The 27,579-nt window shown below is 34.1% G+C and overlaps 1 protein-coding gene across 5 annotated transcripts in view; it reads right to left on the reverse strand.

Annotated features, from left to right (window-relative positions):
* The window catches only part of SASH1 (SAM and SH3 domain containing 1), a 380,232-nt gene that overhangs the window by 197,890 nt on the left and 154,763 nt on the right, over positions 1-27,579 (reverse strand). Inside the window, exon 1 of one of the 5 annotated variants that reach the window (XM_074309590.1) lies at positions 12,854-14,204. The exons of 2 other annotated variants lie outside the window; for them this stretch is intronic. In XM_074309590.1, the coding sequence (XP_074165691.1) occupies positions 12,854-12,973 (120 nt within the window). In that variant the 5' untranslated portion in view covers positions 12,974-14,204. Of the gene's footprint in view, positions 1-12,853; positions 14,205-27,579 lie in introns of those variants that run through there. 2 more of the 5 variants (XM_074309594.1, XM_074309592.1) reach the window with 2 other exon arrangements.

The following is a 27,579-nucleotide window of genomic DNA, read 5'->3' on the forward strand; positions in this document are numbered from 1 at the left end:
GTGGTCTGCCATGACTAGAATAAAATTCATTCTCACCTGTATTTTAAAGAATCCTTGCCACTAAACTATATAGTAATCTTCTTGACATTATACACACACACACACACACACACACACACACACATCTATGTATACATACACAGATGTATGCAATAATTTAATACGAATATAGTATAGTGTTATATCTGTATATGGTCTTTACTTCTGTATTTCTGTACATACTTCAGTCTCCTAATAAAATTTTAAGGGCAGAGACTATATTCTTTCTTTCTTTACACCTCAAAATCTAACAGTGTCTTTCAAGGGGAAATGATCACCAAATGGTTATTGAATTGTATGTTTTAAGGTTCCACCACCCTAAACTGCACTTATGGTATGAAATGAAGTAATTGGCTCATGGAGGCCTCATATCTTATAGAAAAGGCATAGGAGTTCAAGTCAGGGGGGTTGTTTTCAAACCTCAGCTCTGTTATTTACTACCTATAGTGAATAAAATTTCATTTTACCTATCTAGAATCAGTTTAGTCTAGGTCACTTCTAAAGTGCCTTTTCCTTTCTAAATTTTATAATCCAACCATTCAATTCAGTAACCATGTATTAAGTGTCTTTCATGAATAAGAGGTTCCCATGGAGAGCAAACCTCTCATCACTCCCCTTCTTTCCACATGCTCTTGGCCAAAGCAGACATTCAGTCCCTGCCTATGAGACAGAGTCCTCCCCGGATGAAATGCTTCCTGAGTGCATGTCCTTACTTCACCTTGAACTCAAGTAAGTGAACTGAATAAAACAGGCTGCCTCTCTGGAATTTACAATCCCCAGCAGCAACTAAAGAAGTTAAAATATGCTAAGGATGCAAGTTTTGAGCCATGTAATACAAATCTCAGATTACAAGGTGGTGGTGGTGGTGGTGGTGGGGAGAAATTGAGGAATAATGACCATTATCAAGAGTGACTATAGTGGGAGAGAGGAGAGAAACGACATTGGGAATTCCTTGAGAGGATCTCCTACTCTTCAATATCTTCCCTTTCTTCCCCCCAAAAAGAATAGCACATACTAAGGAATCAGAAAAGAGAAATTAAAAAATCATGTATTTCAAAAATATCAACCTAAATGATATGAAAAATATCAAGGATATTTACCTCCATAACTTGTCAACTCTTTCTACTGTCACTATTCCTCCAACTAAGGAATTCTGCTTATTATAAAGAAACACAAGCTAGGAATGCCCCAATTTAAGTGAAGGAAAAGGCAGAGAAGTCCTCAACATATAATGTTATTAGTTGTATTTAGGTAGCAATATGAGGATTCTGGTACTACCTAGCTCTTTATTCTGTGGTAATAGTGTAGAATGGGGGCAGCTAGGTGGTCAATGAATAGAGAGCTAGGGATGGAATCAGAAGATTCATCTTCTTGCATTCAAATCTGGCCAACAACACTTATCGGATGTGTAAGTAACAGTGGGCAAGTTACTTTGAGTCTGTTTGCCTCAAGTTTCCTCATCTATAAAGGGAAATGGAGAAAGAAATGGCAAACCACTTCAGTATCTATTGCTACCAAGAAATCCCAAATGGGGTCATATAGAGTTAGACATAATTATCAACAACAACAAAAATTCTAAGAAGAGACTCATAGGTTTCCCCAGACTGCCAAAGGAGTCCAGTATGTGTGTGCATGCGCACACACAAGATTAAGAACCCCTAGATTTGGTGAATAATAATTTCATTCCTTTCCAAGAAATAAGTTCAGTAGTTTCATAGCATTCATTCAATTATAGAGCTAAATGAGAATTTAAGAGTTCACCTAATGCAAATCCCTCATTTTAAAGAGGAAATAGAATATCTGAGTTACTATGTTTCACATAGAAAAGCTAGGATTTGAACTTGGCTATCCATATTCTTTCTTAATTCTTTCAAGACACCACCCTCTTAATGAAAAGTTCACTTCTCATATATCACCTTTCTATAACATTATATAAACATAGCAAATGATCTAAATTTTCTGCTTCTTTTGACCTAAAATGTGCCAAGAAACACCTTATCTTGGACACCTTATCTAGGATAGATTATATAGAACACTAAGGTGATATCTTCATAATCTCCCATTTGGTGCCAAGAACTTCTCTCTCTAGAATTCAAAGACCAAAAATAAATTATTGGAGCTGTTAAAGAAATAGCAGTTAACAAAATCATGGCAAGATACTAAGGCAAAGTTTAAGAGAACCAAATGAAACAGTATATTCACAAGAGTGTCTAAAATCATGAAACTAGAATCATCAATTTGAGTGACTATATTGCTTACTAGAAAATTAACTATTTAAAAAAACTATTAAAAGATCTATATCTACAGAAATATTTATAGCAATTCTTTTTAGAGTGGAAAACAACTGGAAACTAAGGAAATGTCTATAAATCAGGGAAGGACTGAACAAATTATGGTATACAAATGTAATGAAATAGAAAACCTATTGAAGAAAACCTTGAAAAAAGTAATCATTTCAGAGAAACCTAGGAAAACTTTTAGGAACTGATGTGAACTGAAGTGAGCAGAAATAGGAGCATAATTTACACAATAACAACCTAGTAAAGACCATGAAATTTGAAAGATTTAAAGAACTTTGATCAATGTAATGACTGACTATGATTCAAGGGGACCACTGATGAAGCAAGCAGAGTTTCTGATAAGTGATAAACTCAAGATATATAAATCTATTTCTGGATATGGACAATGTTTTGTTTGGTTATGCATATTAGTTTTGAGGGTTTCTTAATTTGTTTCCAATACATGTGAAATATGAAACAAAATAAATGCTTTTTAATTGGAAAATGAAAAAGAACAAATATTAAAACAAACTGTAGAATTACTGCAGTTTTCCACTAAATATACTGAATTTTTTTTTGCCTCAAAGATAATCTGAAATAACAATTTAGATGGCATTTTAATGGAAAATGATATTTTCATTACAAATATGTTCTTGATCCCTTCCCCACCCTGAACAAAAGCGTTATTTGAAAGATTTTTTTTTAAAGGAAAAGAGACAAAATAAAATTAGATCTACCTATTCAAAACTAAAGGAAAAAAGCCAAAAACAGATACCACTCCTATATTTTAAAATACAAGTGAAAGGAAATTAGAGGCTCAGAAAAAAAAAAAATTAGAACTAACATATTTCAAATAAACATTACTTGGCAAAGTATATATTTATCCAAAATTTAAATTCTATGCTTTGATCTTCAAATAAAAACTTTTAAGCAACCAAGTTTTTAAAATCTAATACTCTTGTCTCCTTTAACTTCAATCAAAGGAAACTAGAAGGATATTTTTCTTCATGTTTACTTTATAAATTAGGTGTAAAAACTTTAGAAGCTAGATTTAATTTCCCACAGTTCTCTATACAAATTTTTACTCTTAGTTTAGGATATTCCTCTTGCATCACAAATGATTTAATTTTTTTTAAAATATGTATATGTATAAATATATATGTGTATATACACATACACACAAGCAGAAAAAATCCAGTCATATAATTATAGCAAGAGGAAAAATAAATCATTTTTCTGTCTATATTAATTCCTATAAAGGTAATATTATATTGAAAAAAGAAAACAGCTAAAGTTTAGTAATTGCCAAGGGTGTGTAAATATATATATATTTTTTCTTAAATCAAGAATTAGAAATACCAACTCTACATTTTGCATTAACATTTATTTACATTAGTATGTCCATTTGATTTGAATACATGGCCTTGGCTATTTAATGGTGCCAGAATTTGTCCTCATAAAGTTGTAATTTATATTTCTTTTCACTCCTTTAGTCTCACAACTTTATGATAGAAAGCAGGAATTGAATAAGCTAAAGCAAAGACTAAAAAGGGATGGATGGGGAGAATCAAACAGGTCCATCAGAATTCCAACACTTTTCCTAGAAAATAACATTTAGTATAAGATATGGGTCTTGTCATGATACCAAAGAATCTCATTAAAAGGGACTTTATATATAAGAAAAAAAATTTCATCATTGACCTCAAGGATATTTAAAGTATTGATCCAAGACTGAATTGTCTAAGGGGACAACAATTTGAAGACTATATATTAAATTTTCATTATTTATTGTTATCATCATTAATAATACTGTAAGGTTTAAGAGTCTGGATGGTGTAGTAGATGGAGCAACAATCATGGAGTCAGGAACATTTTCTGACTTCAAATCTGGCCTCAGATACTTACTAGGTATGAAACCCTGGACAAGTCACATAACCCTGTTTGCCTCAATTTCTTCCCCATATAATGAGCAGGAGAAGGAAATGACAAACTACTGCAGTATTTTTGCCAAATGGGGTCACAAAGAATCAGATACAATTGAAAAGAACTCAACAACTATATGTATTTGTGTATTTATATTTCTTCATTTACTTGTGTATATATATACACATACACACATGTGTGTGTAAATTTGATTCTTTCAACAACCTAATGAGTCTGAGAAAGGTTTAAATGATTTGCTTAGAGTCACAAAGTTAATTTATATTTCATTAGAAATAGAGATGCATAAATAATTTAAAATTAACATATGACATATGAGAAGTCAGTATCTTTAAAACATTAATTGAACAAAGAGAAACTATGTTACTCTTATCAAGTTTTTGTCCACTGAATTTCCTAGACACTAAGATTCTCTGATACACTGGCTTTTGAAAGAGACATCTGTATTGGCTGCTTTGGCATGTAACAAAAAGATACAATATAGTTATCTCAATGAATCTACTTTCTTCATAAAAAGTTGTTTCCCTGTGTACATTTATGAAACAGAAAGGATACCAAATAGCTAAAGTATTCGAAGTTTTTTACTCATTTTATACTGATCACCATTTTAGTCAATTATTGAAGGAAAAAGATTTCCCACTATGATTTTGATCAAATGAATTCTGCATCAAACTATTTGGCATGCTAGGTCACCATCCATAAAATTTCTTTCTAGCTTTAAATCCAATAATAATATTAAATCTTATTACACACACACACACACACACACATTACACCCCCACACATACCATGTTCTAAATACATATACTCATAGCATATGTATGGATAAGTGTGTGTATATATGTATATGTCGTACAATATATATGTAATATGTATAACATATGTATTATATATAGGATGTGTGGTTATATTTTATGTATCATTATTTTTTTTAAATACACTCACACAGACACAGCTCCTACTCTAAAACAAAAGTGTCAAACTAGCAAGCTAGGCCTTGTGGATTGCAATATAATTGTGGCCTTCCTATAATTAGGGAATGCTTGACTAAATAAATAAAAATGCAATTTGTTGTTGTTCAATAGTTTTTCATCCATTTCTGATTCTTCATAACTCCATTTGTGATTTTCTTGGCAAAGATACTAGAGTGATTTACATCTCATTTTATAATTTAAAAAATTAAGGAAATAGGGTTAAATGACTTACATAGGGTCATACAGCTACAAAGTGTCTGGGGTCTTATTTGAATTCAGGAAGAGTGTCTTCCTAACTCCACTGTGACACATAGCTTCCCATCTAATGTTTTGTAATTTCATTAACATTACTAGACATTGCAACTGCTATACACTGCCTTTATAGATAATCATCATGAACTTGTAATAACCTTCTCCCTCCCTCCTTCCCCCCCCCTCCATTAAAGCATTGAAACCTGATAGTCAAGCTTTGGGTGATGAGATAACTTTGGCTATAAGTCCCTTAGGGCCATTTAAGTTTTCTATTATTGTTATATCCATTGAAGAAAAGACTAAGTACACTGCTTATCCATACTGTATATTTATCTTTCAGGAAACACAATTCGACTATTTTTTATTATATCTTCCATAACTGATTTGATTAAGGATTTAACAGTTACTATAGTTTCACTACATTCTAAATTAGAGTTTATAGTATCACTTTGACTTTCTCAAAGATGATGATCTAGTCTGATCTCATTTTGTAGATAAGGAAACAAGCCCAAAAAGCAGGAGTTAAATGCCTAATATTACAAAAAGCTTTTAATAGATACATTGCAAAGTCAGTTTTCTTTGGAAAAGACAGATGCTTTAAGTTTTCATCTGTGTTCTAAGTGTTTATATGTCTGTTGTTAACATGCAATTTTAGAACACTTTGTTTTAAAAGTTTACTCCTTAAATCTCATAGAAATAATTGAGGTGAAGTTGAGCAACACCTACAAAAGCTGTAAATGGGAAATTAAAATATAACTCTAGCTCTCAAATCATTTGGAAGGAAAAAAAGTTGAGGCACTGGAGAAAGGAGAGTAAACAAAAAGAACAGACAATTGATAGGACTTAGGGAAATGTGTACTCCAGGATTTGAATCAAAGATACAAGTCCTGCCTTCATAAAGCTTGCATTAAAAAAAAAAAAAAAAAAAAAAAAAACAAGGATTAAGAAAGCAGAAGACATAAAAAGTAGATTGGGGAAAGTCCAAAGGGAGTTGCAAAGGGAGGAACTAAGGAAGATGAAAAGGCATTTGAGTGAATCAGAAAGGTGATAAGAGGATTCAGGTAGAGAACAAGAGATAAGAAAGAACAGAATTTTTAACAATCACAGTTAAGGCCATTAAAGTAAGGCTCAGAGAAGTACCATCTTTGGCAGAAGAGATCTCTTACTTGGGAGTCTATTCTTATTCTGTCTCCCTCTCCAGGTTTGTAATTCTCGGTAAACTGTAGGTAGGGATGTTAATTGCCTTTATCCAATTTTAAGGTGCTATCATAAATGCCCTCCTCACTCCCTCAATAATACCATTACCAAGATAAAGTTGAAATGGGTTCATGATCTAGACATAAAGAATGATATTGTAAGCAAATTAGAAAAACACAGAATAGTTTACCTTTCAGATCTGTGGAGGAGGAAGGAATTTGTGGCCAAAAAAGAACTAGAGATCATTATTGATCACAAAATAGATAATTTTGATTATATTAAGTTAAAAAGTCTTTGTTCAAACAAAACTAATGCAGACAAAATTAGAAGGGAAGCAAAAAACTGGGAAAACATTTTTACATTCAAAGGTTCTGATAAAAGCCTCATTTTTAACATATAAATAGAGAATTGACTCAAATTTATAAGAATTCAAGCCATTCTCCAAATTGATAAATGGTCAAAGGATAGGAAACAGACAATTTTCAGATGAAGAAATAGTAACTACTTGTAGTCATATGAAAAGATGCTCCAAATCACTATTGATCAGAGAAATGCAAATTAAGAAAACTCAGATACCACTACATGCTTCTAAGATGGGCTAAGATGACAGGGGGAAAAAATGATGAATGTTGGAGGGGATGTGAGAAATCTGGGACACAGATACATTAGTGGAGGAACTGTGCATACCCTTTGACCCAGCATGTTTCTACTGGGCTTGTATCCCAAAGAGATCTTAAAGGAGGGAAAGGGACCCACATGTGCAAAAATGTTTGTGGCAGCCCATTTTGTAGCGGCAAAAAACTGGAAAATGAATGGATGCTCATCAATTGGAGAATGACTGAATAAATTATGGTATGTGAATGTTATGGAATGTTAGTATTCTGTAAGAAACGATCAGCAGGATGATTTCAGCCTGGAGAGACTTACATGAACTGATGCTAAGTGAAATGAGCACAACTAGGAGATCATTATACACGTCAACAACAAGACTATATGATTATTAATTCTGATGGACATGGCTCTCTTCAACAATGAGATGATTCAAACCAATTCCAATTATTCTGTGATGAAGAGAGACATCTACAACCAGAGAGGACCCTGGAAGCTGAATGTGGACCACAACATAGCATTCTCACTCCTTCTGTTGTTATTTGCTTGCATTTTGTTTTCTTTCCCAGTTTTTTTTTTTTTTTTTCCTTCTTAATCCGATTTTGATCCTAAAATGACAAGGCAACCCTTTAAAATTATCCTATCGATTGGGACAGCTAGGTGGTGCAATGGAGAAAGTACCCCCGAAGTCAGGAGAACCTGAGTTCAAATCTGATCTCAGACACTTAATACTTCCTAGCTGTATGACCCTGAGCAAGTCACCTAACCCCAATTGCTTTAGCAAAAAAAAAAAAAAAATTATCCCATTGATTAAGTCAGGACAGGAGTACCTAGGATATTACCAGAAAACATTATTTTCATTTTTTCCCTATGAGTATACTCCCATTGCATTTTATTTTCTTTCTCAATTTTTTTCCCTTTTGATCTGATTTTTCTTGTGCAGCAGGGTAATTGTGGAAATATGTATAGAAGAATTGCACATGTTTAACTTGTATTGCATTATTTGCCTTCTAGGGGAAAGAGTGGAGGGAAGGGAGGGAGAAAAAAAAAATTTGGAACACAAAGGTTTTGCAAGGGAATGTTGAAAACTATGTATATATTTTGAAAATAAAAAGCATAAAAAAAAAAAAAAAAAAAAAGAAGCGTGTACTTCCTTCCAGATTAAATTCAGTCTAAAGGAGGCAGAGGGGCAGGAGCTATTTACCAAGTTTTTGAAACTCCTGGATGTGAATTGCAATAACTCAGCAACTTAGTAACAGTAAAGTATCAAGGAGAAGTATAAAAAAATCAAAGATAAGGTAAATGAGAGGTATTTATAACCTTAGTCCCAAACATGAGCTGTTAAAATGGGAAAACTCAGGGGAATTTAACTTTTTCCCCCTTTCCATTCTCCAATAGGCCCAAAAGGAGGAACACTCTAGTCCATATAGTGACCTTCAATGTTTATGTGACCATGATTCCTTTCAGAACTTCAGAAAGAGGTTTATTTTTTAAAGGAAAATTACTTTTTGAAAACTTTTTTTAGTTTAGGAAATAGATTCACTATATTGATAATCTATTCACTAGATAATAAGATCATGAACAATTAAGATATATATAACATACTAAATATTTACCAACTAATACTATTTTCAAAGTGTCTGCCCAAGAATAAGGAACATCTGGAGCCACTTACTTGATTGAATGAAAGGCAAAGGGCTAAAGTCACATAGGATTCTCACTTTCATAATACTTAGCAGAAGCCTCATTCCATAATGGAAAATGCCTTGTACTCTTAGGAACTCAGAACAAATGTTTGAGTTATTGCATAGCATGAGTCCTATAAAGAGGTTTTAATTGCATAAACCTTACAGTGATTTCATAAATTGCAAACATGTTTCAGTTTGCACCATGAATCTATTAAAGTAGCAGTAGGTTAGTAATCCTCAAATATTTATTTGCAGCTAGATTTAGATCTATCCCCTGCCCTCAGGCAGCTTAGTTTCCTCACCAACTTTCCATTTACATGTCTATTATTAATTCTATTTTTAGCATTTATGGTAAGTACCAGAAATTAATCAGGAACTGAGCAGAGCATAGGATTAAGGGGTCTTTTTGATGAAAACATAAATTGTGACATTTCTTCTCTAAAATTACAGTGGGAAAAATCACCAACAAAAATCCTTTATTTAGTAGCTAATTGGGCATGGGGACCACTATACTGTTCTAATACAGATCAGTCTGCTCACAAATATGTATTACTGTGCCTACTTCATGCTATGAGTATGCATTATTCAACTATCATTGAATTAAAAAACTTATTCAAATATGTAAATGATTACATATTTAATGGATGCCTATTAAGTAAAGTTTTGGTTTGATTAAAAGCAGTGGAGCCAAGGATAGTGGGGGTAAATTGGCTACAAGGCTAAAAAATAATTTAAAAGGGTCTCTATCAAAAAACAAAAACAAAACTATTATGAATGAACTAGATCTATACTCCCCTTTTCTCCCTCACCAAAGAATTATCAGAATAAAAGTCACAGAGGACTCAAGTGTGGATGGGTTGCAATTTAAAAACAAAAGCAAACAAAGAAAAAACCACCCACATTGCTTCAGGCGTGGATTTATACAAATTACCAGAATAAAAGGTGGGGACGTTCATACTTCTACTAGGACTACTTTTGAGCTTTACAGGGGAAAAAATCCTATTGTTATTTTACTTTAATTTTTAATAATATTTTTTTAAAATACAAGATAATGGACTTATCTTGTAAGCAAAGTTCAAATCTTAAATCTGATAGTTGTATGATTACGGGCAAAGTGTTTACTTTCCTCAGCCTCAGTTTCCCTATCTGAAAAAGGTTATAAATTATACTTTATATTACTGAGTTCACAAGGTTATGGTGCAAAAAGTGCTTTGCAATCTTAAAACATTTAATAAACATGTTATCTTAGCTTTGAAATTAGATTTTTATGCTAAAAATCTAATATTTAAATTACCTAAAGATTAGGTATAATATGATTCAGTCTAAGATTCAGAAAAAATCCTTTCACATTGCATTTTACTCAACATATTATCACAGAAAAAGTGGGAGTTAATTAAAGGTGACAAGAATTAGAAAGACAGTCCTGATAAAATGGAAACAGCACTAAAATTTTGGGTTTCAGTCCCTAATTCTATTATCTTGGAGAAGTCATGTCAAATTTCCTAAGTGGCAATAATAATTGTTCTGTCTGCTTCACAATATTTTTTGTGATGATCAATTGAGAAAAGGATAAAAAGTCAGTTTCATATTCATGTAACTATTATCAGATTTCATTATCAATATAAAATAAAAGAATTTTAAAGGCTTCAATTTGAAAATGGATGAGAAACTCTTGGTAGCTTGATGTCTCAATAGATAGAATACTGAGCCTGGAGTCAGGAAATCCTGAATTCCAATCTAGTTTCAGACACTTTACTAGCTGTGTGACTCTGAGCAAGTCACGTAATTTCTGTTTTCCTTATCCACTGGAAAAGGAAATGGCAAATCAGTCTAGTATATTTGCCAAGAAAATCCCATGATCAACAAGTCCATAAAATGGATAGTTGGAGAGTTGGATACCATTGAATTACAAGAAAGATTAACTCAGCTGTAGGTGAAAAATACGGTAATAGCCCCAAAGAAAGAGCACCAGAAAAGAGAATTTTAAAGTAACTAGAATAAGTTTCCAACATTCAGAACAATAATAACTGCTATAAGATTTGTAATGGATTGTAGTCAATGTGAAATGTCATACTCTATTGCTACAAATCTGGACTTTCCCCTGTAGACATGTTCACAAAAGGGGTAAGACATGTCATTCCAAGTGAAATAATTGGGTACTTTTAAAGCATTCAAAGGGCTAAATGTAACCTAAAGGAAAATAAAATATATATGGGTGAGAAAACACAAGTGAAAACAACCTGTTTATAACAAGCTTTACATATTTTCAAACCTTAGTCCACACTATGACGTTTGAAAGAAGTGCATATTTTCTTCCCTCCTTCATCTGTCTATTGAATAACAGGTTTGATCTCCTCCTGCCCCACCCATCTCTAAGCCAGCCAAACTAGACTTTGCAGTAACTGGCCAAACACAAAGTTAAAACCTGCCAGGAGACAGAAAACAGCTCTTCACTAAGTGCCAGCCTACTTCAAGACCAGCTCCCTTCCTGCCCTCTTATCTCCTCCCCTTTTTCCTCCTCCCCCCACCCCTGATTCTGATTTCATTCTTTCATTGGAGTCATTAACCAAAATATAGTGGTCATAAGAGGATGCTACAGAAATTAATTTCCAATTTTTATAAGTTTCTAACAAGAAAAAAATACTTTGGGGAAGTAGAAATAATAAGGAATTTTGGAGAGTTTTTCAAAACAACCTACTAACATTTTTTCAAGTGCCACTGAATTGATTAAAATTATGTAGGGGGAAAGCACAAACCTTAAATAAACAGTTAAAAAAAAAAAACATAAAACAAAAAACAGGTGTTTCTTCCTGTCCAAAATTAAAATTCTTAAAATATAAGAGAAAAATAAAAAAAATATATTACTTATCTTTCCCTGATTCTTTAAAGCAACATCAGTGCCTAAAACAAACGGAATAATTGGTGGATTTTGATTTAGGGGAAAACTTAGGGGGAGGAGGGGAAAGGACAGGGAAGAAGAATAATTGGTCTATCAAAAATGATAAGTATGATATAGACAGTGCATACTTTTCTAAATCTGCAACTACTTTTTGGACAGGGACTAAGACAGCCTGTACCTTGCCTTCCTGTCTACCCTCTTCCATCCATCTCTCTGCCTTTCATACACACACCCTACTCTAACCCTCTCTTAAAAAAAAACAAAAACAAAAACAAAAAACACGAAAAAACAAAAACTAATTCTCAGAGTTTTGGTTCAGCTTGAAGACTAATCCTCTGCATACTTGAGGAAAACTCCATAATACTAAGTCTGAGAGAGATTTGGTATCAAGCATTTTAAATGGCATGACAATTTAGAATTCTCAACATAAATTACATTTTGGTCCCTAAATCTGAGCAACCAGCATACCAGTTGGAAAACCTGCAAACAGTATAGTCTATTTCGGGGTAGTTGAGTAAAGCAATGGTTGTGTTTCTCTGAAGGTCAGACAACAAAGGAGACACACATAGAAGTAGGGGCCACAAACTTGTCTCCAAATCCAAATATTCTCTTGGATCCAATAGGAAGCTCTCTTCCATGAAACTCAACCTTTCTCGGTGATACCTTTGCCTACTCTCCACTAACTTTTCAGCAGGTGCCCAAGAGAAACGTCTAAACGAAAATCCCCAGAGACCAAGGAATCGAACTGATCTGATCTGACGCCGTTCCATTTTCATAAGGGGACTGAAATTTGATTCCCAGTGTGCTTAACCCCCAAGCAACAGTTCTACTTTTCAGAACACAACAAGACAATGGCTACACCCCTGAAAGAGGATGCCAAACAGAGGATTAAGCTTCAGCGCTACTCTTACAGATGGGTTCCGATCTCACTTCAAAAATCTTCGGTCATCTTCTCTCGTTCCCCAGGTAACTCACCAGTATCCCCATCACATCTGTCCAGAGCCTGGAAAAAGCGTCGGACGTAATGCTGTCTGGCTCTACTTCTGCCTCTGCCTCTGGCTCTGGCTCGGGACATGCAGCTTGATCCTCCTCCATGGCTGTGCCCTCTACCTCACCCGAGCTTCACCAGAGCCACTGGTGGGTGGCGATGCGCCTGCCCTCCACCACAAAACTCCAATAAATAAGCACTTCTCCAGCCCGACTAAGCAGCTTCACCATGCCTTCCACCTAGTCACTGGAGTGACTGCTTCCCCAGTGCATGCCCAAGGGGGAAGAGGGGGCGGAGGCAGCGTTCAGATAAAGATGCAAAGCCAAAGCTTGGCTTAAAAGCTTCAGCTCTCCACTCGCCCCGGCTGATCCAGGTGCACAGCTCTGTCCCGTACCTGGCAGGGCTGAAGCGCAGACATGCCTTCCCAAACTTTCCTTCGGGAGCTCCAGCCAGCCCCAGGGGAGCTGAAGGCTCAGCTCGCTCACACCACTGGGCGTCCCAATGGGGATTCCCACCAGCACCAACAGAATCCGACGGATAGAGGAGGCGTTTCTCCCGAAGCGTGGGACTAGATGGAATCCTCCTCAGCCAGCGCCTCCTCTCTTACGCTCGTCCCGCCAGTCCCGGCCCCCCAAGAGTCGGCCCGCTCTGGTTCAAGTTTGTACGCAAACCCCTGGCTCCCTCGGTCCCAAATGAGCTCTTCCAGTTTCACATGACTGCTCACTCAGTCGGTCTTTCCCCTCCACCCCCCAAGCTTAAGAAAGCTTTTTAGCAACAAAAGGTGCTCTGATGTCAGGCTCTTCGTATGGAAATGAGCCACCGAAAGGGAGAACAAACCGCCTGTTGAAAGAGCGGTCCCGCGGAGCTCCAGGCGCCAAGGCTGGGGCTGAGGCTGCTTCTGTTAATACTGCCGCTGCTGGGCTTCTCTCTACTTCCCAAGCCTGCTCTTCTCTGGGGGAAGGGGCAGAGAACCCGCTTCTCCCGTCTGCTTCTGGGACCTGGAGAAAGTTAATCTTTAAACTAGACCCGCCTGCGGACTTAACCTGGACCTCAAGTGTCTTTAGTCTCTTCACCTTTCTGCGACGGAGCCCAATACTTGGGGAATTTCAACCGTGCTCCAGTTGGGCAAAACTTGGGAATAAAAACAAGTGGGGAAAGCTTGGGCATGAAGCCCTTTTTTTTTTCATTCCTAGTGGCGCTACTCTGGGTTGTTATCCCATTGCCACCCAGGCCCTCCACCACTACTCCAAGAGCCAAGGGAGTTCGGAATATCTCTGCTACTTGTAGGGCCGGATTAGTTTTAAGACCACGTGGTTATGATTTTAACAAAGTCAACAAACACACCTGTACCAGTTTTCCAAAGGGGGAGGTTTCGTGACTGCTTTTTTTTTTTTCTTTTTTTTTTTTCCTTTTAGCCTAGGAGACGCCCTAGAGAAAGATTTTTTCGTGATTCTTTCAAAAATAAAAATTAATTTGGGGCACTTAGCTGGGCAGCCAACACTGATGTTAAGTAACAATTTAATTTAATTTAAGAAGCATTTATTTTGTGCCCCTACAACGCTAAGTCCTGGGGACTCAAAACCTTTCTGCCCTCAAGGTCTAGTGAAAACTCCTAAGAAAGTAAGAAAATGCAAAGTATAAGAAAATAAGAAAATGCAAAGTAATTTCAGGAGGGTGATAAAAAATACTAACAACTGAAAGACTCAGGAAAGATCTCATAAGAAGTCACACCTTAGCAGGACTTTGAAAAAAGCAGAGATTGCTACCACCGGGTGGAAATGAGGAGGGCATCTTATCTGAGCAAGAGGAACCATTTGTGCAAAGATATGAAGATTAGGGATAGAAAGTCATATATGCAGAAAAAAAAATAGAGCCACATATGTAGAACAATTAATAAAATTTCAATTTGTACTTCATGGAGTCTACTGTGTGGAAATTACTGTGCTAAGCCAGTGAGACAGTCTCTTACCTCAAGAAGCTTACATTCTGCAACAAAATCTCCACCGTAGATTTTGTATGCTTATGAAAATATACGCAAACATTAATAAAATATATTCTAGGGAAATGTAATATATTATAGGTGCATTGGAAAGATGAAAAAAGTGCCGGGGAGGAGGAGAGGGGAAGGGGAGAAGTGAAGCCTGGGAGAGAGGACGTTGTTACTAGATTGAAGGCTATAGAATGAGAGAGATAAAACTCAAAAAGTAGAGTGCGATAAGAGAGTAGTGGACCTTGAATGCAGATAAAGATTTGGAATTTACAATTTAAAAATATAATTGGCAGAGATATGGCTTCAATAGCAACATTCTCAGTTCAGGTTTGATGTTAGGGTGAAATAAGTCACTCAAATCGAAAGTTTAATACTAGGAGATATATTTTAGCTAACACCAAGGTAAGCAACAAGAATAAGGAGTTACTTAGCTTCTATAAGTACAACCCCCTTCTCTCTCTCATTGTGGAAAAGATTCAGGTAGGGAAGACTGAAAATGGTTGGTTCAATTTTCCCCTTCCATACTTGACTTAAAAACAAAGAACAAAAAGGTATACACTAAACATAGTGTTCCAGAAGACCATCAAAGCAACTATCTTTCCATAATTGCTATAAGAAAGTATCAATTTTAAAATTTTACATTATAAATGTACATCTTAAAAAATGTTTTTCTAAATTTCTAGCAGTGTATTAAAGTGTATGATTTTTCCTGCCTTGCTGGCAATAGCTGGCAGAAATATAAAGTCTTATATCTTGAAGTGGAAGAAAAAAAATATTACCCACTCCAAATCCTAGTATAGTATCTTGCATATGGTCATAATAATAACTGGAACTTATATAGCATTTTAAAATTTGCAAAGCACTTTGCAAAGTTCATGTCATTTTACATCTGATAAATGTTTATTGAGAGACAATTTGACATAGTGGATAGAGTTGGCCATAGACTTATGTTTTATGGCCTAACTTATATAATATTAGCTTTCTAACTCTGGATCTAAGGGTCTTAAGCATTCAGTACATTAAGATTTTAAGTGGCTGAGCATTCCGTATTCTTTTTTGGTAGGCAAAGTTCCTTCTAGCAATAAAATCACAGTTATGATCCAAAATGTGTCAAGTATTAAATAGGCCCTTGGCTTCCAAAGAGAAAACAACAACTGTATTTGTTCTCAAGGAGCTTAAATTCTACTGGAGGAAACAAAATGTACAAGAAAAACAATTAGAAAATATATACAAAATATTTCTAGAAAGAGGATGTTAAAGCAAGTGAGGAGGAGGAAATGGGATCAGGACAAGGAGAGGAGGACACTTAAATAGAGCTTTGAAAGGATTCCACGAGGTAGAGATGAAGAGGAAATATATTCCAGGAATGAGCAACAGCCTAGGCAAAGTCAAAGAGATGTGAATAAAGTATAGGAGAAATAGCAGTTTGATTCCAAAGATACAGTTTGATTTACAGTTTGATTCCAAATAACAGTTTGATTCCAAAGATGAAGCATCAGAAATAAAACAATATTATACTATAGACTAGGCATCATAGTCTGGCTTTGGAATACTAAACTGGAATTTGGAAAGCCTAAACCCTAATTCTATATCTGCTTCATCCTTATATGACCGCAGGCAAAAGATTTAACTTTTCTATTCTTTGGTTTCCCCACCTATGTGATGAGGCAAGGTCAAGTAATTGCCTCCTACCTTTTTAGAGATTATATTATGTGTGGGGGTCATCAAAAGATTATTCTATTTTAATGAGACAAGGGCAAGTAATTGCCTCCTACCTTTTTAGAAATGATATTATATGTGTGGATCATCACAAGATCATTCAGTTTTAATACATTAATCATCATTGTAGTAAGAAGAAAAGTATGAATATGTTCTTGATTTGTGACCTGGGATCACCTAATAAATAATAAATGAACTGGTATAACTGTATATAGTTTCAAAATACTAATCGCTGTGAGATTCCTAGCTGAAATATAAATGTGATCCTTTCCACATTTATAATTACATAAATAAGCTATTTTACTTTTCTTAATTATCACTCCTATTTTTACTCCTGGATTGCATGTTTTAACTTAAGTGAATCATTTTGTTTCTTCTACGAGTAAGATTTGACATTGTTGGTGGAATTGTGAATCTTTTCAACCATTCTGGAGAGCAATTGGAACTATGCTCAAAAAGTTATCAAACTGTGCATAGCTTTTGATCCAGCAGTGTTACTACTGGGCTTATATCCAAAAGAGATCTTAAAGAAGGGAAAGGGACCTGTATATGAAGAATGTTTGTGGCAGCCCTCTTTCTAGTGGCCAGAAATTAGAAACTGAGTGGATGCCCATCAATTGGAGAATGGCTGAATAAATTGTGGTATATGAATGTTATGGAATATTATTGTTCTGTAAGAAATGACCAGGCCTGGAGAGACTTACATGAACTGATGCTGAGTGAAATGAGCAGGACCAGGAGATCATTATATACTTCAACAACAATACTATATGATGATCAATTCTGATGGACATGGCCCTCTTCAACAATGAGATGAATGAAATCAGTTCCATTTGTTCAATAATGAATAGAACCAGTTGCACCCAGCGAAAGAACTCTGGGAAAAGAATGTGAACAACTACATAGCATTTCCAATCCCTCTGTTTATATCCACTTGCATTTTTTATTTCCTTCTCAGGTTAATTTTACCTTATTAATTTACCTTGTACAGAAAAATAACTGTATGGATATGTAAACATATATTGTATATTTTAACATATTTAACATGTATTGGTTGACCTGCCATCTGAGGGAGGGGATAGGGGGAAGGAGGGGAAAAGTTGAAACAGAAAGTTTTGCAAGGGTCAATGCTGAAAAATTATCAATACATAAATCTTGTAAATAAAAAGCTATTAAAAAAAAAAGATTTGGCTCTCCATAGTCAATGTCAATTTTCCACTTCTTGAAGATTTTCAAAACTCCTAAATCTGTAAGAATTTTGAAGACAAAAACTATGTTTTAGTCATCTTTATTTTCCCTGAATATAACACAATGCTTTACTTATAGAATAATGAATCTTTTATGGATTTTCTTCCCATATAATTATAATAATAAAATATGGAATAATAATGTTAGAATTGGAAGGTACCCTAGAGTTTATCTAGTGAAAAATCTATGACTTTGTTATAAAAGGGACTACCCTTTCATTTTATAGATGAAGAAAAGTAAGCAAAAATAAATTAAATGACTCAAACAAACTTCTAGTCCTTAGTATCTAATACCTCTATCTGAACTCTGAAAGCTCCATGATCTCATTAATGAGTATTTTCTCCAAAAGTATAGATCATTACCCATCCATCCCTTCTCATTCTGAAATTCTTGTCTATGTCTTACCATAAAGCTTCCAAAAGGGAATTAAATGCTCCAGTCCTTCTAGATTTGTTATTATATGGGTATCATGCAGTGTATGTGTTAATCTCTCTTCTTGATACATGACTACTCTTCCTATTCCAGAATCTCTTAGATGATATTCTGCAGTCTGTTTATTTTTAATTATTTTATTATTAGCTAGACAATCAACAAATATGAGCAAAGATAGAACAAACTACCAAAAACAGGAAAGAGAACCGTATCTAAAACTGTGCATTTACCATGCATTTACCATACATAGCTAGTTTTCTAAAGTATATATAAAATTAAACATGGTAGTACCAATAATGGTACTTCTGAACCACTGTTTCAGTGATATACTTTTCATTCTTTCCCCCCCCCCCTGCAATCTATTTATCCTTATAATATATCTCAGAATTACTCTTTCGATTACCCACAGTTATGATTCTTAAGAGATGTTGGTTTCCAAGACATATAATTTTATTGTTATTGTTACAAACTTCCAATGATCTACTAAATCAGAATAAAAAGAACTAACATACTTGTTTTATGGTTTGGTTTATAAAGTATCTTTCTAAAATAACCCTGATAGATTTTGAGGTTTTGAAATGAATGGTACAACTATTATTAGCCTCATATTGTAAACAGAGAAAATTGAGGCAGTGAGAAATTAAATGATTTGCCTCTAGTCATAAAGCTAGTTTCAAGGCTTATTTTTGAACTCAGGTCAATTCATTCTAAGATAATTACTCTTTCCACTATAATACTAATTAAAAATGCTTAAGATTTCACTCTTTCAGAACAGCCTCTGCATGTGAATTAAATGAATATGTAGTGCATAGTTATAGATATAGATATATACATACACACAACCTGACAATAAACATGAAATGTCAATTAATTTCCATAATAAGAATAATTAGTAAACTTATAAATCAGATTTCTGCATAGAGCACTGTTGAAATTAACTAAGACAGTGCTTTTACTATTATTTATGATTGCATATGAAAATACTGATGGAGCAACTCTGCAATCTAAAAAAACCTAAAAGTTATGATATTCTAGTGTATTTATAGAATTTCAAAAGTATCTTTTGCTGATAAACATTAGTGATTATAATAAAGCAGGTGACAAATTGAAACAAACATGATTAGTGATAATACCAGAAATATAAATAATACTCAAATTAACATCTTGGATGAAATATAATACAGCTCCATCTTAAAACAGATTCTGCTATAAAATTAATAATTACCATCATAGGTACCATAACATATTGTCATCTGATGTTAACAAACAAGAATTGACCTTTTAAAAAAACTGATTAATTAGTATTGTTGTATATTTTTGTTACTACTTGAAAGTATTTGTTTAAAAGTAGATACTACTGATTAAGGAATGGATAAACAAACTGTGGCAGACAAATATGATACCATATTCCTTCAGAGTAAGAAACAGTGAATCTGAAAAATTCAGAGAATCATGGGAAGATTTTTATGAGCGAATATAAAGCAAAACAGGAAAATAGCATACACAGTGACTACCATAACAAAATCAAAACTAAACTAAACAGTGTATAATTATGACTATAAGCTTGGAGAAGAGTTAAGTACACCATCTCTTCTTTGCAAAGTGGGGGGGATTATGGATATAGAAAACTGCACATACAGTCATTGTTACTGTATTGGTTAGTTTTGCTGAACACATACTCTGTCCATTTTTGTCTCTTTCTTTTCTTCCTCTGCCTCCTTCTCATCTATCTTTCCCTTTCACCTTCCTTCAGTCTTTCCCTCTGTCTCTGTCTCTTCCCTCTCTCCTTTATCTCTGTCTGTCTCTGTCTTCCTCTTTTGTTTGAATAGATGATTAAGTCAGGGAGGAGGGATACATTTAGAAATTAATATGATTTTAAAACAAAGGATATTGGTTAAATATGATTTTTAAACATAAGACTTAAAAACTTTTCATAGAATGTATTTGTTTAAAATTAAGTCATTGCAATTACTCAAAAATATCAAAAAATTGCCAAGGTTCTAGGATGAACATGTTAAAAACTGTAGACTGGAGTTTAGATTCCAGTAGAGTTCTTAGACTATTTAGGCAACATTTATGACTCTATTCTTTGTCTCATCTTCTTAGGAGGCAGCTATATATTTTTAAATTTCATACAACAATCTGGGAGGCAATATGGAGTAGTGGATAGAGAATTGGACTCAGAATCAGGAATAGCACAATTCTAGTTCTGTCTCTGAAAAACACTGTCTATGTCATCCTGGTCACTTAACCACTCATTTTCTAAGGATTTAGAGTTTAGGCAACTCTCTAACCTGCAAAGAAGATGCTGACCTGCATAGATAGAACATGGCAAGACCCTCACATGTGAAGACTGGTGAGATTTTGGGGATCTCCACATTGCAGAGAAAATGATGACCTGAATTATCATTAGGGTTGCCTAACCAGGGAGATTCACATATCAATGAAATCATAGATTTTCATTCAGTTCTTTTCCTCCTCTCTATTTTTCCCCTCTTTCTTATCTCCCTACCCTTTCTCTTTCTTCTTCTGTCTCTTCTTGTCTTCCTTCTCCCTTTCCTCTTCCTCCATCATCACCGCTATCACCACCACCATCTACTATTTATATAACATTTTAAAGTTTGCAAAGTGCTTGTGATATATATTATCTCGTGCAATCCTTACAACCACTTCAGAGACAGTTGCTATTATTATTCCTAATAGCTAAAGGAACAGGTCATAAATTAACTGACTTGCCCAGGGATCAACTAAGTCAGAATTCTCATCTCAGACATTTAATAGCCATGTGACTCTGAGCAAGTTATTTAACTTCTCTCAGTCTCAGTTTTCTCTGGTGTAAAATAGGTTAATGACTACACTTATCTATCTCACAATCTTGGAGACATATGCAAAATCCTTTGTAAACTTTAAAGCATTATTTACATTATTAAAAACAAGGAAGAATTTTCAGTGAAGGTCTCTCTAGAAAATTACAGCAATAAACTTATAAATACATAAGATGATGCAGATACATTCATAGATTTGAAATACTCTCAAAGCCAAAAAGTTTTATTTAATGAAAAGTTTTATCTGTTCATTTCTTTATTTGTTTTAAATGATAAATAATACATTCTAGCATCTGACTCATTCCAAGGGGAAAAACAAAGATACAAAGATCACATTGGCCATTGTAATATTTTGGGAAAGATAAATATCTACTCATTCAAAGAAAGGAAATGGTAATATCATCAGTTCCCTGAACAAAGACCTTGACACTTAATTATTCTCCACATTTCCTGAGAGCAACATTGGGTGTTTTCTGCATGCTGAACAGTGCTCAGTATGGCTGGTGAATGGAGGAAACATAATGATACTTCAAAATATCCTGCATTCTCTCCTTTCCATCTCTCTGTTGGTTTTTAAGTAAAGTGGAAGCATTTTTGTAGAAGTGTAATTCTCCTTTTGGTCATTTACAATACATTGAGCTGATGTTTCCTACTATTCCAAAATAATTCTAGGGATCTATATTTTCTTTCTTACACCATCTAGCCCCTCTCTTTTCACTTTTTTAAAACAATGCTCTTCTTCCAGTCACTTTAGGCAATTATTTTCTTCATGGTGCTTTTAAAAATTGCTTATTTCCTGTCACACACACACACACACACACACACACACATACACACACACACACATACACACACACACACACATGCAAACACAAAAACACAGTTATCTAGGATTTTCTGAGCTGTCATTATACAATTGGGGACAAAAATAAATGAACTCAGTATAGATTTCATCAAAAGAAGTGGTGCCATGAGAATACCACAATAAGACTCTTACATGTGGAAATAGGCAGAAATTGGATTCTTAGGTTCATCTTGAAATAGTTGTAGGAATGACCTAGTATAGCAACTGTTACTTAAGGAAGGACTTAATAAAATGCTGCAAAATCAAGTGGCATATGTTAGGTTTGAAGTGAAATAAATACAATCTTTTGAAAATAAGAAAATAATGGACTATCTAACCAAGGGGGGAAAAAAGCAAACAAATAGAACTTGAACCCCAATTCCTCCAGTTCAGGAATGAGACAGTTAGGCACGCATTTTTATCTAGCAAAGATTCTATTGGGGGGGGAGAATCAGATGATGTTGATTGCAACACTAAAAAAGGGACCTCCACAAAGGTCTCTTGTCCTAGAAATGAAGTCATTCGGACAATCTAGTCCATTAAGAAAAAAGCTTATTTGGCTTACAAGGGTCACCTATTAGGGCAGGAAATCAGCCTTTCAACCAGTGGACTAACATCTGGCCTGAGTCTACTAGACTGAAATCTCTATTTCCTGATCTAATGGGAGACACATGAAAGGAAAAATAATTAAAAAGAGGGAAACATTTTTTACTGGAAAAAAAAAAAACCCATAAGTATCAATCCTCCAAAAGAAAACCCTTTGCTAATGGGAATAACTAAAAGCAAAAATCAATACTAAGTATTTGCCTCCTTTTCATAATAGTAACACTAAATATTTTTAGGGGCTTATAAGAAGCTGACAGCAAAAGGATGTAATAGTTTCGATAGTTTAACCAAGACAATAATGAAGAAGCATAAACAAAACTAGAAGAAGGAAGGGTAACTACTAAAGAAAGCTAACTTTTAAAGATATTTATTAGTACAACTTGCATATAAGTAATGAGTATTAATTTGGCATTATGCTTATGTATTAAAGACAGCCATTAAAAGGAATACTTGTTTAGTAGCATTAAATTAGACATTTCCTTATATTATTGAAGCTATTTGAAAGTAACTTTAATAGCATTTATTTTCAAATATCTATATTTCAGATTGATTTTTCTCCCAAATAATAGATTTGTAAGATTTCACTGTACTTATCTCCCTCTCTGTCTCTCTGGCTCCCTCAATTCCTCCATCCCTTAATCCTTCCTTTCCCTAGACCATAATATATGTCACTTCTTAAAAGATTTTATTCTAATAACTAGCTCACTTAATCTCTTTGTACCCCAGCTTCCTTGTTTGTAAATTTAAAAAAAAATTAGATTAAAGGCTTTCCAAAGAATATTCTGGAATTCTATGACCACACCAGGAATGAAAGATCAAACCCTAGCATAAAAAATCATATAGTAAGATGAATTTAAATTTAAATTGCTTTATAATCATATAAAACTTCAGAAAAGTAGTTAGAAATGATACTTCAATTTTGAATAGCACTTTAAATCTTTTCCCCAAAATATTTTGGTTTTTTTTAAAAAATCTCTTTAAATGCTTTATGAGGAACATAGAGTAGTTATCATTTTCCCCATTATTTCATAATATTATTTCCCCCATGAAAGACATAATTTTAATTTATTGATTCACAGTATCAAAATTACAGAATTTAATGGGATTTCAGTAGCTATCCAGTATATACCTCAAAAAGATTCCTTATTATTACATACCAAAAAAATGGCTAACCAGCTACCACTTCAAGGTCTCTATTACCCTAAAGAGATCCTAGCTAACACTAATGGTTTTTCCTCAGGTTGAGCTTAATGTACTTTTTGCCATTTCCATTCAATGCTCCTAATTCTATTTTTCCCAAAAATAACTATTCTTGTACTTTAAGGCAATTATCATTCCAACTCTCCCCTACCCTTTGTCTTCTCTCCAAACTTAATATCCCTACTTCCTTCAAAGAGTCAACTATCACCTATTAAGTAACAACTACATGCCAATCCCTTCATCCTACAAGATCATTTAAACCCTAAATCTTATGCCTCTTCAGCTTTCTCTGTCTTCGAGGTTCTTTACTCTCTTTGAATGGGAGAGCTCCTCACATAACTTCCATTTAAGTAGGGTTTCCAGGACTGGCGTCTTTTTTCATTTTCTATTTAGCTGCAAACCCCTATATCTTTTCATTATCAGTGATTGCTGTTTACCATCTCTTCACAGTTCCCAGATTTCCAGCTTCATATTATGTGCTTTCTTTTCTAATTAGACTATAAACACCTTGAGGGCAGTGACTGTTTTTTGCCTATCTCTATTTCTAGTGCTTGATTCTTAGTAAATGCCATAATAGTCCAAATGTCATATGACCAGTATAGAGTTCAGCAGAATGTGACTTCCCTACTAATGGAAGCTATGTTAATCCCTTTGTATCCCCAAATCCTATTAGGCTTTTTTTGGTTGTAACTATTGATTTACAGTGAGCTTTGAGGCAATTAAAATCTCCATCTTTCTCTAGACAAAAGTGCTATCTAACTATGTACTTATAAAGTAGATTTTTTTTTTTAACACAAGTTTCTAAGTTTACATTTATCCTGATATATTTCATCTTATTAGCTTAATATTTTAGCCTATTGAGATCTTTTTGGTTTCTATTCTTATCTAGTATGACAATTATCTTTTATAGCTTTATCATTTGCAAATTTGATAAGAATATTACTTCTTGCTTTACCTAAGTCACTGATAAAAATGTTAAGCATTATCAAAAATAAAGAATATATATCCAGTCTATATTATGTTCAGTTAGGGATCTCTAGAGGAAATAATTCCATGCTTTGCCCCTTGCCACATTTGGTACTAATTTGGATTTCACATAGTCCTCAACACTCAGGGAATGCATTCCCTTCATTAAGTGACTTTTATTTTTATATGTTTTTTTCATTCAATTACATTATCTCAGATCATCTGAAATGGTCAATTTCTTTTTTTTTTTTTTAATTTAATTTTAATTTTTTTAATTATAGCTTTTTATTTACAAGATATATGCATGGGTAATTTTTTAGCATTGACAATTGCAAAACCTTTTGTTCCAATTTTTCACCTCCTTCCTCCTCCCCCTCCCCCAGATGGCAGGTTGACCAATACATGTTAAATATGTTAAAGTATAAGTATAAGTTAAATATATGTATACATATCCATGCAGTTATTTTGCTGTACAAAAATAATCAGACTTTGAAATAGTATACAATTAACCTGTGAAAGAAATCAAAAATGCAGGCAGACAAAAATAGAGGGATTGGGAATTACATGAAGTGTTTCATACTCATTTCCCAGAGTTCTTTCGCTGGGTGTAGCTGGTTCAATTCATTACCGCTTTATTGGAACTGATTTGGTTCATCTCATTGTTGAAGAGAGCCACATCCATCAGAATTGATCATAATATAGTATTGTGTTGAAGTATATAATGATCTCTTGGTCCTGCTCATGAAATGGTCAATTTCAAAGTAAACTAGGAAGACTTCTATGAGCTGATTCAGAGTGAAGAGAATAGTACTAGGAAAGTAATTTATACAATGACAACATTATAAGGAAAAAAACAATTTGAAAAGCCTTTAGAACTTTCATCAATACAAGTATAAACCATAAGTCCGTTGGACTGCAATTGAAACTGATCCTTCTGCAGTGGAGACGATGAATTTAAAATGCACAGAGATATATATTTTTAGCCGTGGTCAATTATGGGGGAATAGTTTGACTGGACTATATCTATATATGATGAAGGTTTTATTTTTTTTTTTTCTTTTTACTATTCAATGGGGTGGAGGAGGAGAGAAGAAGAGATAATAAAGACTTATAAAACTTTTTTTAAAGAAAATTTCTGATCATCTTATCCAAACTTTATTTACTCCCTTCTACAACTTCCTGAACAAGTGGTCATGCTATCTGTGCTTGAAGACTTTAAGTGACAGAGAGTCTAATAAGTTTACTCCCTCTTTAAGTGACCCACCTCACTTTGAGACTGTTCTATTAATTACAAACTTGTTCCTTAAATCAAGGCAAAATCTATCTCACTGAAACTTTCATTCATTTGTTCTAATTCCACATTGAAGTTGAGTGAAACAGGGCAAATATCTCTTTCATGTATCAGCACTTTAGATCCTTTAAAGAAATTAAGGTTATAATCCAAATTCCACTCCTCTTCCCCTATTCATTTAGATGAATTTCATATGACATGATTTCAAATCCTTTCCTCATTTTGGTCATTCCCTGAACATTGTCTAACTTATCACTGTCATGGAATCATAGCATCACAAATTGCAACATGGAAGGAATATGATAAGACATCTAATCAAACCTTCTCCTTTTACAAATGAGAATTTGAACCAGATGGGTTAGATTACTTACCCAAAATCACAGAAGAAATCAGGGACAGAAGCAAAATTTGAATTCAAATTCTCTGATTACAACTCCAAAGAACTTTGCATTGTACCAAACAGAACTAACTATAATATACCATATACACTTTGACCAGAGGAAAGGACAGTGGAACTATCCATTCATTCATTCTGGATGCTATAATTACAGTGATGCAACCTAAGATTTTGGATTTTTTTCTGTCATGTTTTACTATTAGGCATATTAAGCTTGCAGTCCACTAAAATTTCCAAGTATTTTCAAAAATAAAATATAGCCATATTACTTTATCCTCTTGATTTTTTTAAAAAATCAAGTACAGAGTTTTATACTTGTTCCTACTGAATTTCACCTTATTAGATACTATTATTTTAGTTTTCTGAAATATTTTTGGATCCCAATTCTGTTATGCAATTTGTTGTCATGGGAAAGGAGATAGGCAGGGAAATGGGGAATGAATTTCAGGTAACGACAATTTAGTTGATAAGTCCTAGGATGTTATATGTCATGGGCACACAGCTAGTGAGTGGTTGAGGGAGAATTTGAACAAGGTTTCCTAACTGAATCCAACACTTTACCCACTATCCTATGATAGATCATGAAGTTATCTTTATGAACAATGATGAGCACTGCACAAGTGGTAGAAACCAACAAAAAATTGTGATATTTAACATTAAAATATTAAATATGTTCTTTGTCCTCATGATGCTGTCCTCTGATTAGGGGATATGATATATTTTCAAAAATAAATATAATACCAATTAGAATTACAAATGGATTCAAATTAATCCAATATTATATTTGCTTTTCAAAAAAAAGATGTATCATACAATTTAAAAGTGACAGCTAGAGAATGTAATTAGAAAAGAAGAAAGTAGGTTAAAAAGAAGAAACTAAGTAATTCAGGATTGGAGAGTGTAAAGGGCTGAAACTCTGAGTATATGCACTGGAATCAGACAACTGAACACTTAAGGCTAATTACTTATTGGAAAATACTCTATTAGCATATGCTTGGAAAATGGCCCTTCCCACTATTCTGTGCTGGCTGGATCTTTTGGTGTATACAAAGAATTGTAGGAAGGATTAGGGGGTGGAGTAAGACAAGCCAGAGACACTTTGGCAGTAGATGAAGAGAAGGGAGGTCATGGAGAGCTGGTGTCCATCCCTTTCACTTCTACCCCTAAAGACCAAGAATAAAGACCCAAGGACTTT

This window comes from Sminthopsis crassicaudata, chromosome 4 (assembly GCF_048593235.1).
Source record: "Sminthopsis crassicaudata isolate SCR6 chromosome 4, ASM4859323v1, whole genome shotgun sequence".
NCBI classification, from domain to species: domain Eukaryota; kingdom Metazoa; phylum Chordata; class Mammalia; order Dasyuromorphia; family Dasyuridae; genus Sminthopsis; species Sminthopsis crassicaudata.